This window comes from Notothenia coriiceps, unplaced genomic scaffold (assembly GCF_000735185.1).
Source record: "Notothenia coriiceps isolate Sejong01 unplaced genomic scaffold, NC01 NC01_scaffold00037244, whole genome shotgun sequence".
Classification (NCBI taxonomy): domain Eukaryota; kingdom Metazoa; phylum Chordata; class Actinopteri; order Perciformes; family Nototheniidae; genus Notothenia; species Notothenia coriiceps.
This window is the reverse complement of record NW_011369945.1, coordinates 3860734-3874707: the sequence shown is the minus strand read 5'-3', so window position 1 is coordinate 3874707 and position 13974 is coordinate 3860734. Positions and strand designations below refer to the sequence as shown.

Sequence of the window (13974 nt, the reverse complement as noted above, 5' to 3'; positions counted from 1 at the left end):
GAAGCAAAGGAGGCGCAGCGAACACACAGGCTACAATCCATACTCTACACTGAAAGGAAGCTTCACACACCGGACACTAATCTGAGGCAAAATGAACACACATTAGTAATTGTACCGATATAGATGTTAGTTAGAAGATAATCGACCGTAGGTTGTGAGTAACATGCAATATACCGATTCTACACCCATGTATGGAATATACGTCAACTGGCTTAGTGTTGTAATCGGACGGTCGCTTGGTTAGTCTCGTCTGACCCGAGACCAAAGTCTGTCTCCCACTCTTCTCCAACGAAGTCCGTGACCGTCATCTCTTTTTTTGGTTTCATATATAAAAATTGTAAATTTCGTACATACTTTAGTTTATACTTTGGATACTTTAAACGTAAACTCCAATAAGTAAAACACACAGTTTTGAATAAAATACTTTTATGGTAAAATAATATAAACTTCTCCGATACGTTGTCTTTTGTGTTGGGCTTCAGTCATGTTGTTATACCCGTAATTTATGAATCTATTAACCCATTTTCAAGTTTTAATAACAACCCACTTTTTTCAAACAAACTACATAACCACGGTTTAGTAAACAGTGCATATTTATTTTACTCCACCTGTCTTATAGTATATTTTGGAAAGTTGACTCAAACTGCTGAACCTCGTCTTTTACGGTTGTTTCCCTGATTGTGAAATACATCAAAGTATAGATAACGTCGTGGGGAATAACATTTAACGTAGTATAGTATTGACGAGAAAACATAAGGCCTGGTCCACGCATAAGAGGGACAGAATTTATTTTAAAGTTCACGGACAAAAGGAAGTCACATGGTCCGTAAGTCGAGAAAATAATAGTTCCTCGTCCGTGCACGATCCCGTCATGCATCCACCTACCTCTCGATTCCTTTAGCTTACTACGTTATTCAGCAAACCGGTTTAGGTCCAATTACGACATAGTCGGTAAAGGACGACGCTCCACCCCATCGTCGTTATAGCTATTGCGCATTTACGCGGGGGAGCCTCGAAGTGTGTGGCCTTGATTAGACTCCTTTGTTTACTTGTGTAACATAACATGGCTATATCACAATCAACCTTCTATTAGCTGGCATTCCAACACATTGTACGTTATAGGCTAAGATGTGGGACAACTCTAAGCAGTTGACCAATCACAACAGAGCCTGCCAGCGAACCAATCAGAGCAGACTGGGCTCTGGTTTCAGACAGAGGGTGAAAAGAGGTGCTTCAGCACTGGCAGTATGAGAAAAAACAAAGTATATATTTTTTAACATTTAAAGCATGTAAATATACAAATATGAACCTGAAAATTTGCATTTGAGGTTATTCATTTTGTGTCAAAACTTATTTTATGAAAATACCATTTTATTATATTTGAAGAGGCTATTGCAACAGACAAACACACAACCCTGAATCCAGTACAACAATATTGCATTAAATACTTAGATAATTGGTAAAAGTTAAAATTATTGTTGGGTGAAAAAGTTTGTTTGATGTATTGGATGCCAATCATTTGTCACGTATAAATAAATGAGGTGGACAGAATATCATATAAAACCTTTCAACTGAGTTTGACGACTTGAGCAGAAATGCCAACAAAGACTAAACACTTGATGTAGTTTCATATCTATTGCACCCCTATTGTATTACATTGCATCATATCATAACGGCTCTTTTGTTATTCCGGACCAGTGCGTATTCTCCCTGTCTTAAATAAATCTTCAAGTGCCTGTTTTCCCGTCAGTGTACCAGGCATTCAGCTCTTTATTATCAAGGACAGGCACGTGCTAGGGCAGTACGTAGGTGGATGGAGCTAAGGAAATCGAATGATGCAGATAAGTCGTTTGTCAATCAGTTAATGCTGTATCAGCATTTCCTGCCTGCGGAGGTGGGGTAGCACAATATCGATAACGAGGTAGAGGATGCTGGTTAATAAATGCGATCAATAGATTAGATGATCAGGGCGGCCATGTTGGTCAGTAAGTGCTCTTTTTGCATCCATTGCGTACCAATCATCCTCTGTCTTGTCCCTTCTTCGTTTCTTTGTTTTACTTTGACGGTTCCTGCTCACCAGGTCTTAGATTTCTTAACTCTCTAACTTGTTACTCGTTTGCAATGCAAAAATAAAGGCAGTGTTAGGGCATTGCAATACATATGCAATCCTTGCCTCAAGCCACACACACACACACACACACACACACACACACACACACACACACACACACACACACACACACACACACACACACACACACACACACTAGACATCTGCCAATGCAATCCCAAATGGAATGATTGGCACGCAGCTCAGAGTTTTTGGAAATACAGGTTTTGCAGATTTTCATTGTTGCTCTTCGATATTTGTGTATGCACATTTTAGATGTTCATTGTTGGACTGAATATATTCATTGTCCTCAAAAAATTGGAGACTGTGAAATCACTCCCTATTAAGCCAAAGTATTTGATATGCTCTGTAGGTTATTATAAAGTTCAGACGGAAGTCTTAAGTGAATCCTAATGTGTTTTTAACAGTCGACGATTACCTGCTATCTCCAAAACAACAGGTGTAAGCATTTTCTAAGAAGCTGCTCAGCATGCACAGCAGGGCTCCGGACCATGAGTCTGTCCTTTTAAGCATTAACATCAACATCAATGCAGCCCATTAGGACAGCCAGGGAGAGGTCTGCAAGGTGTTAGCTGGTAGCATTTGTTCACAAACTCAAAGGACAATGCTGAAATTAGTATTGTTTTACATGTATTACTGTTTTTGTTTTGTTTGCGCCGCACACTATAGGTTTTAAGATTGTCACCATTTAGTTATTCTAAGTGCAGTACGGCATGAAAATTAACTTGTGTTGACGAGATGGGAAAAACAAGCCGTATTTCAATTGGCTCGGTACTAATGACCATTCAAAGCCTGAAGCAGTGAATCCATACAGACATTAATTAACATCACCTGTGTGCCTCGCACTGGCACGCCAATACACTGGATCGGTTTAATTGTACTGCACACAGAGTCAAACGGTAAACAAGCAATGGCAGTCTCAAAAAGTTAGCAATGAATGTTTACTGTAATTGGCAATTAGCCAACGGATTTCCATCACTACATACAATACTGATTACAGTATGTGTGAAAGGCCTCTAACATCTAAATAGACAGTCTACTTTGATCCAGACATTATGTTATGGATGGCTATTTCCTGCTCGAATGACAATGTTTGTGGGTATTTCTAGAAAGCATGAACCAAAGCCTACTCTTGATTATTTTATTTTTTTCATTTGGCCATCATAGAAGGGCCTCTGCATAACAATTACAATACACAGTGCTGTTACAGGGTTAAATGGAGGCGTTGGGTGAGTCATCCTCTGCATCACAGGATATAAACTGTAACACCCAGCTGATCCAACCGTCAGGACACATTCAGAGTGGATTGTTTAAGAAGGAAATGTAACTAATGAACCTTTTCATTAAAAATGCATTCAGGCCTCGCCCTCTGCCTCATCAGTTGCTCCCGACGCCTTTCCGTCATTAGATGTATGACTTCTTTCAAGACGCACTGCTGAGCGGACACAGTGCAAAAGCTTTGTCGGCTGTTGGGAGTGCATGAGCTCATACAAGTCATAACATATTAATAATAGCTAATAGCTTCTCTTTAACGACCGGTGCATTTGAAACAGAAATGTAGATTTTAACATAATAAAATCCATATAGATAAAGGGAAATATGTTCAAAGCAGATCACATACAGTAGCAGGTATGGAAGAATAATCAGTATTGGTGTTCAGATGTTTCTGCTATTGTTTCACTGAACTTTGTATTTGTGTTCAGCCTGAAATGAATATTTAAATGTCCTCCTCCCGTTTAGTATAAGAGTCATGCTTAGAGTGGGTATCCTCTAGAGCTACCACCGCCTTCCTCCAACTTGTGTACTTAATGCCGAGGCTTGTGGGAGAGTGTTTATGATTTCACCTCCAGCACAATTATCCACGCTTTATTATTTTTCTCCAGATATTCTTCTCGCGTGCGGCTGCCTAAACCAGCTTGCGAGTGTGCATATGTATAAGTGTTGAGGACATTTTATGTTTGTTTGTGTGTGTATTGGGTTAGGGGTATGAATCCAAATGAAATATGTTATGGACCAGTGGACCTATTAATTGTCCCCCAGGTGTTATCTTTGCTGACGCCTAATCTTTTAGAGAAGACCTGCTGGGCTTGGATCTTCTCTCAGGCTCCTCTCTTCCTCTGTCGGCTTTTCTTCATTCTTTTCTCCTCCTCTCCCTCTTAGCTCAAGGTGACCTCAGTCTTGTCTCATGCCGCTCTTTTAAACTTAAAGACACATTCTTTAAAGTTTCTTTATTGTATCTTTTGTAACCTGGGGATAGTTGCCGTTTCCTCTCTTTGAGTCTCTTGCCTAATGCTGCTTTTATGATAATGCTTATGAGCCTCCATTACACACACTTTATACTGAGAGGATATTGTGCATCACAGTTAAATGGCTATACTAAATCAATAAAGGAAATGTGCTTCTCACCAGATACATGTATTTAATTGAGAAGGTTTTAAAAAGTCAGCACTCGTCAGTAGTGTTATGCAGCCATGAGTTATTTTTGTTGCATGCTATGGGTCTATGTGTTGGTTGGTCACATGGCATAGGAGTGAAGAAGAACACAGATTTCAGGTCGCCCTCATATCAAACAATTACGCTCCAACAAGTGAATACCACACATGGGTGCACAGTTTCATAGAACAAGCTGAGTGTGACATCGCCAAAGTGTTTTCCTTAGAGCTCTGGAATGGCAAATATTGATTTTATTTTTTGTGTCCTGCTTGGCCAGTGATTTATAAAAGAAGAACCCAAATGTTCCATTGGTTGAAGTGATGAAATGATACGAGGAAATGTTTAGCTTGTTGGACAAGACTATGCTTTTAAAAGCTATCGCAAGATAACATTGATGCTGTGTTAGTGTCTCTGAAAGATTTGTAAGATTGTGAATCACTCAGGACAGCAATAGCATTTTAGTTCTAATAATAACTATAGTTAGTTAATGGATTTAGCAGCAAAGCATGTAAGTATCTTTGTTGTTACCAAGAGACAGGAACATGTGGATAGCATTTGAAAATGAACATGCTCAGAGAAGTGTGCTGTGGCAGATCATTATGTGGTTAAAGGCATTGTATTTTCAATATTTTGTGTAAAAACAATGTTTGAGATTCTTTGGCAGAGACTATTTTGTCACTTCTAGAGTCCAAAGTTGTTCAAATATGAGGGTTTGCTGTCAGTGCCCCAAGACTGAAAACAACCTCCCCAAGAAATAAGGCCTGAGTCGATAAAACCTAAAAAAAGAACCCTCCTATTATATTTTATTTTATTTTAATAAGGGTTAAGTTATTTTAATCTGGTCCAGTTAACATTTCTTCTATACCATTCATTCAATATCGGATATCGGATTGCTTGTGGTATAATTTCACATTGTACATTCATACATTTCTAATTGTTTGAGGAAAACTACCTTGGCTTATCACAGCTGCCATGAGTAATTACCAATTACACTACAAAACATAGACATTGTACCTGCTCTAAGTGTGTGCTGATGTAAATTGTGGTTAAAAATCAAGTAAATTAAATATTTCTGCAATATAATGCTACAATGTATTGTTCACCAGATGGTATGTGTTGCCGCAAATGCATAAATCAACAAGTGTATGCATCCTGCGAGACACTGACGTAATAACTTTTTAATGTTCTTCTTCACAGTAATCAGTGTGGAAAGCGGCCTGCAGATTACGCAGCGAGTCCAGAGATGCTGGAGATTTTCCAGGAAGCCTCAGAAGGGAACCAATGTGCAAACACAGCTCTCAGCCCCTCTGCTCTCTCTATGGTGAGTCCACCTGGAGATGTGGTTATGTTTATCTTAATTCCATTTCAACTCTTAAATAACGTTGTCACAATCTTATTTCTAAATTGAATATCGAACACAATGAGCTTTTGATTTTCATCATTAGAATCCAAAGCAGGATTTGCAATTCCCTTTTTGGTATTTTTTTTCTCTCCAAACCTTTCGCTCCTCAGAAAATAAACAACAATTTACCGGTAGCTCGCAATTAAAGTCAACAGTGGGGAATAAGTTATTGCTATTACATTTTAAATGAATAAATTAAAGTTGACTATTTGGCCTTAGTGTTGTACATTCCCCAAAGTATTTAGTGGATATATTAGCCTGCAATCTATATTTTTAAAAAACAAAGCAACAGTTGTCAGGGCATAAAACCACAAAATCTGTTATCACAACATGCAGAATTGAACGATGGATGTGGCATCAGTGCTGGAAAATAAATGTTAAAATCGGAGAAGATAATCAAATCGTGACCTTTAAAATCGAAAGTAAAATCAAGTTGCCGATTTGGAGAATGATGTCACTTACTTTTAACCCTAGAGTACTATTACACGAGCATTATAGGTCAAGATTGTTTCACTAACCGTGACCTCTCTCAGGTGAGCGACTGTGTGAGGAGGGATGAAATGACCGTGTTTCTGACCTCTAAGCTGTCACAAGCGGAACAGCTCCAAGTGGCCAAACTGCGAGAGCTACTGGAAGGGAGGATGGCCGACACCTTCTCTGGCTCAGGTAATGTGTGTTCGGTACAGAAACCCCTCCTTAAACGTCCTCAATGCTCCTGGGGGACACCTTTTTAAAATAACATCACGCATGACTGTTTTTTGATGGGTTTTTGAGACACATGGGCAACACTGCAAATTAACTGCAGCTAAGGGCCAATTGCTGCTACACAGGGACAATGGCTGGAAAGTCTTTTCACTGCCATTCACTCGGGATGCCCTGTTCAACTGAAGGATGTATTAGGGGTAAATTGCAGGCTCGAGTACCAAAGGACTCTGTATTCATGGGGTAATGTCTTCCCCTGGTCATGATGTTTGTTGTGAAGATGATATGCCGTACTTGAACCACCAAAGAGATGGGATTTCTATCTGACGGATTCTCTTGCTACAAGGCAAGCTTTACAGGCCTCACTTTACACACAGCTCTTGTATTATAAAAGCCTCTAGAATTATCGCTCATGAAGGTTCAACAGTAACTAACAAGTGCTTTTAGAGCTGAATACATCATTGTGATGCAGCAGCTCCTTCACTGTTGCATAGTAATGGCTGGGAGAACACCACAGAGCAAAAGTAATTGAAATCATCCCTCATAAAATGTTTGGAGGTACTGTCAGTGACGAATAAGCACTAATGGAAAAACAGAAGTATGTCTCACAACTCTCCCTCCTCTGACCGTAGGGGGGAAAGTTTGTGCTTCCAGAAAATGTTTCTTTATCCACATTTTGAACTTGAGGTTACAAATCCTCAGTCAATGAGCAATGCAATATGGATTTGCCCTGGAGAAGTAATTATGCTCATTTTGTACTTGTCAACCCTACTCACTTGTTGAATAAGAGCCAATGAGCTTGTGCTTACATTTTAATTAAGATATAATTATAGTCTAAAGCATCTTTTGAAAGAAGCCGTTGCATGGCCTTTTGTCGCCTTGAATTGCTTGACAGTTTTCCACTCAGGCAAAGTAGTTGAATTACCAGGAATGCGTTAGGATGTGCTCCGATGTTTTTCTCTGGATGTACAGAAGGTGTTATTAACTCATCTAACCTGGGCTGAGAGAAAAAATAAGCCAATGTCTAAAATATAGACGGAATTTCAAATGAAGGCACTTAATACTGTTATAAATGTTTAATCTTGGAGCACTTGATCTATCTAGCTCATTTAATGTGCACTGATAACATCTTGGAGGGCAGAAGCAGGAACCATCCTGTGCAGCACAACTTATTTGTGCCTTTTTATACATTTGGCTGTTGTGTGTGTTTGTGTCTTCCTCCAGTGAGCCATGTCGTGGTGCCAGAAGGACACATGCCCACCACCAGCTCCACCCTCATGGGTCTTCTTGCCGGCTGCTGGGTTGTCAAATTCAGCTGTGAGTATAGAGAGAGATGGAGTAGTCCTCTGCAGAGGCTATTTTTGGATGTCATGTTTAACAATGTTCCAGTTGGTACCTGTGTGACTTCCTACCGCAGTGACACAGGAGCTGATTTCATCCAACATATCCTTAATGTTTAATGTTTGGGCTGTCGTTCTCTTTTAAACTCTGATGAAAGAGTTGAGCCCAGACTTTGGATTATTGTATTCATGTACTGATCTTCATATTCGTCAAAACAGAAATGTAACTCTAAATAATGTTCAGTTAATTATGTTTACGATGGGTTCGAAACACTAAAATGTAACTCATTCTCTCCTACATTAACGGAGAGATTCAAATTCACCATGTCTCCATGAATGACAATTATGTTTGGATATCAGCTCCTGATTCATTAAGAGCACATGGTTTTAACATTCTCTTTACTTACTGCAGCCCACGATCACACAACATAAGTCAATGACATCGTGACTTTGGGTAAACGTCTGGCTCAATTCAACCTTTTTTTAGCTTTTATTCAAGCGTTTTTCACTGTTGGTAACAGTTTGAAGTGTTTTTGAAGTGCCTTGGTTATTTATAATGTATTTTATCATTAGACAAAGGAGCACAAATGTCAGTTAATTTATTTTCCATACTCACTGTAGACTACTTAACAAGCCTACTTATGTACTGCTTCTGGGAATAGTTTGGCCTTTTAAGAAATATGCTTATTTGACTCATTGTCTGAGAAGATTGATCCCCCTCTCATGCTAGTTGTGAGACTTCTGCAGAGCTGTTGGTTAGTGTAGCTTAGCATAAAGAATGGGTTCAGCGACACGGCAAGCTTGGCAGTGAACGGCATTACAAGGGTAATTACTACCAATACATGCACATACAACTCGCTTGTTTAGTCCATATAAAAGCAAAATTGTTACACAAGTCATGTGCTCGGAAATGCTGTTCAACCATTGGTCAGACATTAAGGGGGTAAAAACGCAAATCCCGGCAATTTCTACAGGAGCCTCCGCCATGGAGCATCGGGAGGTTATTTTCATGCTGTTGTCAATCTGGAGAGCATATCAACAGATTCTGTCTTTTGAATGATGAATACACACTACCGCCGCCTGCTGGTAAGGAGAGTTATTGCCACTCACGCATGCGCAGTTCATACGTGCTCGGCTCGGATTTGCGGTGTGTTCCAGTGCGCGAAGTCGGCAAATACGCAGGAGAGTCCGGCGACGCAACAGTCGGTGTCGGCGTCGGCGACTTCTCAGGTGACTGGCCGGTGTATCTGGGCCTTTACTTCTCCGCTGTTTTCTTGTCGCTCTTGTCTTGTCAGTTAGAAAAGCAAACTGCATGCAGTTTGCTTTTCAACCAAACTGTATACAGTTAAATCGAACAGACTTCTTTGTGAAGATGTGAGCGTCCTTAACAACGGTCAATAAATGTTTGACAGCGGTCTGTCTGTTCTGGATTAACAACGTGTCACGTGTTCTGAATTGACCAATCAGAATCGAGTATTCAACAAAGCCATGTAATAATGCGACGCGGTCATTATGGGGAAAAGAACACCGACAGGCTGATCAGGAGCCCGACGCGAAGCGGAGGGATCTAGATCGGCATGATGTGTATGTATATAATCATGCATATGATTATATAATCAGTTGTCTGATTATATAATCATATGCCGGGCCGCTAGTGTCTGTTGATCTCCAGATTAACAGCAGCATGAGAATAACCTGCCGAAAGTGCCGATGCTCCATGGCGGCGGCTCCGCTAGAAATTGTCGGGATTTGCATTTTCACCCCCTTAATGTCTGACCAATGGTTGAACAGCATTTCCGAGCACATGACTTGTGTTTAAAGTTTATAGTCCGTTTGAGTTTTGCCCGAACGCAAACCGAACCTTCTGAAAAATGAAACAATGTAACAAACTGTGGTCTGGTGCGCACCAGAGAGCGGACTATTAGGTGTGAATGCACCAGAGTCCGGTTGTTTGGTTCACTTCAGAGGTCTCGGACTGCGTTCACACCGACCCAAATGAACCGCGCCAAGCGGCTAAACGCACCAGGGTTCGATTCAACCGGACTATACAAGGCGTTGACGGACGTCTTGGGTTTACGAGGTGGGTGTATGCCGTAGTTTCTTTTTCTCTTCAATTTCAAATGTCGGATTAATATAACTGAATTTTCTCACACTGTTCCGTTAACACTCCTCTTTCTGTTTCGAGTACAACTCAGCTCTAACATTCATAACGTCTCGACCGTCAACAACTGTCTCTCTCTACGGGTGTCCGCACTACCTCAATTACTAGTCGAGCACAAATTCGTAGAGGTCGAATTGTCTTAAGCTCGTAGTAGAGAGCGAGAGAAGTAGAGACTCCAAAATTGTTCAGTTTAATCACGACACACTTGTCGTGTCGTGAGAAAGTCTAAATCTCTTAGTAGAAATAAGATTAGGGAATGTTTTTCCGTACGAATTTTCTGTCTTTGCAAAATAACCTTTTTTCACATCTATAGCCTCCCTTTTTTCAATGGTGTAAAATTACCCGGGGGGTGACAGTGTCTATTCTTTACGAAAAATTGTGCTGTGGTACTAGGGACACGACCGTCTAGGGACTTTACAAGATAATGACTTATGGTACCACCCCACTATTCTTTGTCAAACATTATATAACTTTGATTTTGATGTGACAACTTTTCTCATATTTTCCCACACTTCTATAGACTCGTAATTCGATTCGGACTATTGTGAAGGTGACAACCGTCAGCTAGTGTGTTCGTTCTACCACCACCGTACTGTCCACTCCCATTTCACCACACGACAGATATAGAACAGTGCTAATGTCGTGGCACAGTACCTGTCGTGTATTGTGTGTATATTATGCTGTGTGTGTCAGACGTCAGGACACCAGCTCACATTTAATGTAAATAAGTAGGGGGCGGAATTAATTGTCGGAAGGAAGTGTCCCTTGCACGGTCTCTGAACCCGTCTCTGCTCCCCTCTATGACCGCCAATTAGCGAGGCCTGCGACCGGTAAATCTCGGCTCTAGGTAATCGTATAATAACGATTAATGCAAGTGTTTTCTGAATCTCGTCTTTTCTGAATGGTGGGGAAAGGAAGTGACTCAGTTACTTACTCACTTTTCGGTCTACTTGCATGAAGTAACCAATATGTACTTTGGTGACCTATGATCCCAACCTGGAAAATACTTTAAGGCCTCCAGTTAAGACTGTGATGTTGAGTGATACCATGTTGTCGAGCAAGAAATAGTTATTAGTAAGTGAATAAATGGTGTTGGTCGACACACGTCCACACGTTTACGCCATATCGGTTTTGTAGTGGGTGTCACCTCCGGGAACAAAGGTACGGATAATAATTACGGAGGTAGATTATTCGTTCACACACTTAACCTGTCCACGGGTTCTCGTCGGAGACGATCTTTTTGTTGAACATCCTTGTGTCTCTCTATCGTGTACAACGTGTACAGGAGGACAGTTACCAACTTATCATCGTCACCGTCCTTGTCTCCAAATCCCTTCTAATCAGTTTTATCAACTTATTTCTATTCTCTTCTCCATTTCTAATTGTAAAACCCTTTACCGCGAACTTCACAAAATAACTCTACTCTACCTGAAGGACATATAAGTCTCACCACCTAGAACGTCAGACTCCTTCCCTTTTGTCAACCAGACCGTCACACTTTTCTTTTATTGTATAAGGACTGTTGTAGGGGATTCATAGGGCATATTTGTGTTACCACCAATCAAAGTGGGTATTGTTTCTTTTTCATGTGTGCAGTTAGGTACCTACGAAAAAACGTCGTAAAGGTAGGTACTCGAGTCCCACCGTTCTAAGTTGCTGTTTCCTTTGCAAAATTTTATTATCGACATTGATGGGACGAGGGATCTTCGGTAAACATGTATGTCGAGACATTTTTGTAACGTGTGGTGACGTCGTAATAGTCAAATAGACCAAAATGATAAATATCTCATACATAACTCATTGTAATTAATTAAATAAGATATTTGATGACTGTGGTAAATAGACACAACCTTACGTTGTTATGTGACTTTTCATTTCCGACAGTATGTACATCTCTTAAATTCTTAAGACTTCACCAGAGGGTTCTGACAATCAAACGTATCCGAACATTTGTACTTTAGTAAAATTATTCCGGATCCGTCTGGTTGTATAATTTATTCAGTCGAAATACCGTCGACACCGAGTCCTCGTCCAACAGGTGATTAGCTTTCTAGTCGAAAGCTAAAGGTCGAAGAGGTCAGGTGTATAGCTCTCGGGAAACCGTTCAATGCCTTGGCGGTTAAGCCGAGGGGCTCCGTTCGGCACACACACACCCACACACAGCACACAGCACACACCACACCCACACACACACACACCACACACACACACACACACACACACACACACACACACACACACCACACACACACACCCACACACACACACCACACACACACACACACACACACACGAAACCGCGGTATGCTGGTCACATACACACACATTACCCATTTACCAACCGTACTTCTCACTTTTGGAAGCTCACCATACTCTGTATCTGTCAACCCGTAACTCTAATGTCAAGGAATAAAGTAGCCATGGCCATTCACATAAAGGGTTTACAACTTCGTAAAGAAAATTCTCTGTCCACATGACTCCTGATTTGCCTAGATTTGGTAAACAAGTAGGGGTCTCATTTCTGATTCGACCCTCACCTAGTAACAATCCGTCTAATTCAGACAAAAAGAACTATATTTGACCTCTATTCGTACGAATTGTTTTCTTTTTCACAAAGTCCTTTGTATTTGGTTTGTCCCCTTCCGAACCCGTGCCGATTAACTGTCGTCTCCGTTGTAAGACATTTTCATCCACTGTCTCTTGAGGTGACGTACGCGTCTTTTGTTCCTGTCTGTCGTCTATTCTACGGTGTCACTAACAGTACTCCCTCTGCCACACAGTCGCTCGAGTCGGACGCACCACCTTTTATCTTCCCCCGGACTTATACCAGATTTGTGTGTTTTAGCATATGTCACTGTCTTGGTGGTGTGTGAAAAATGTTGAAAATTTACGAAATATCTTTTCTCTGTTCCCTCGTGTGTGTGTGTGTCTTGTGTGTGTGTGTGTGTGTGTGTGTGTGTGTGGTGTGTGTGTGTGTGTGTGTGTGTGTGTGTGTGTGTGTGTGTGTGTGTGTGGTGTGTGTGTGTGTGTGTGTGTGTGTTGTTGTGGTGTGTGTGTGTGTGTGTGTGGTGTGGGTTCCACGGTCTTTTGAGAAACTGTCATGTCGTTCAGAGAAAGCGAGGTGATTTCGGCTGAAGAGACTTACGCACGAAACACTGACCAAGGTCCTTACGGTCCCTCTACCCGACCCTTTATCGTTGGAATAAAGATTCATAAGTAGAACCATATTTAGGTTGCTTCCTTTTTTTCTCAATGGCTAGAAGGACAGCCGTCCATTATAATTTTCGGACAGTCCGGGTAACTAAAGACTCTAACGGAGGAGGTCAGTGGGAGGGGTAGTCAAACCGACAGTCTGTCTACATTCCGTCCACACGAGTGTGGTTGTCTTTCCGTGTGTGGTAATTGTACTTTTAACTTCTCCAAGAAAGTCCTGTAAGGTCCACAACGTCTTTATTATAACGTAATCCCAAATAAGGTTTTTGTCGGACTAAAGTCTCTTCTCCACACCAGTTTCGGTTTACGTGTACACAGGTGAATCAAACGCACATTTCCTCCTTAATTCTGTCGTTCGTATATATATAGTATTTGGTATATATTTATCGTATTACAAAGGTGACTTTTCAACCCACGGTTGACGTATAATCAGGGTTGGTTAACGTGGTTTGAGAAGGTCTGTCTGTACGTCCATTTTACAAGAAACCTAAGTCTTCTCGTGTTTGTGTATTTCACATAGGTATCACCACGTCGTGTAGGTTATCAGGACACGACACGAGGGTTTATCATTGGAGTATCACAGGTCCACGTA

General features: G+C 40.9%; 1 protein-coding gene across 1 annotated transcript in view; it reads left to right on the top strand.

Annotated features, from left to right (window-relative positions):
- The window catches only part of LOC104965200 (BRCA1-associated RING domain protein 1-like), a 39019-nt gene that overhangs the window by 3375 nt on the left and 21670 nt on the right, over positions 1-13974 (top strand). The window contains exons 4-6 of the mRNA XM_010794158.1: positions 5762-5885; positions 6500-6632; positions 7893-7985. Coding sequence (XP_010792460.1) covers positions 5762-5885; positions 6500-6632; positions 7893-7985 — 350 coding nt within the window. The remainder of the gene's footprint in view (positions 1-5761; positions 5886-6499; positions 6633-7892; positions 7986-13974) is intronic.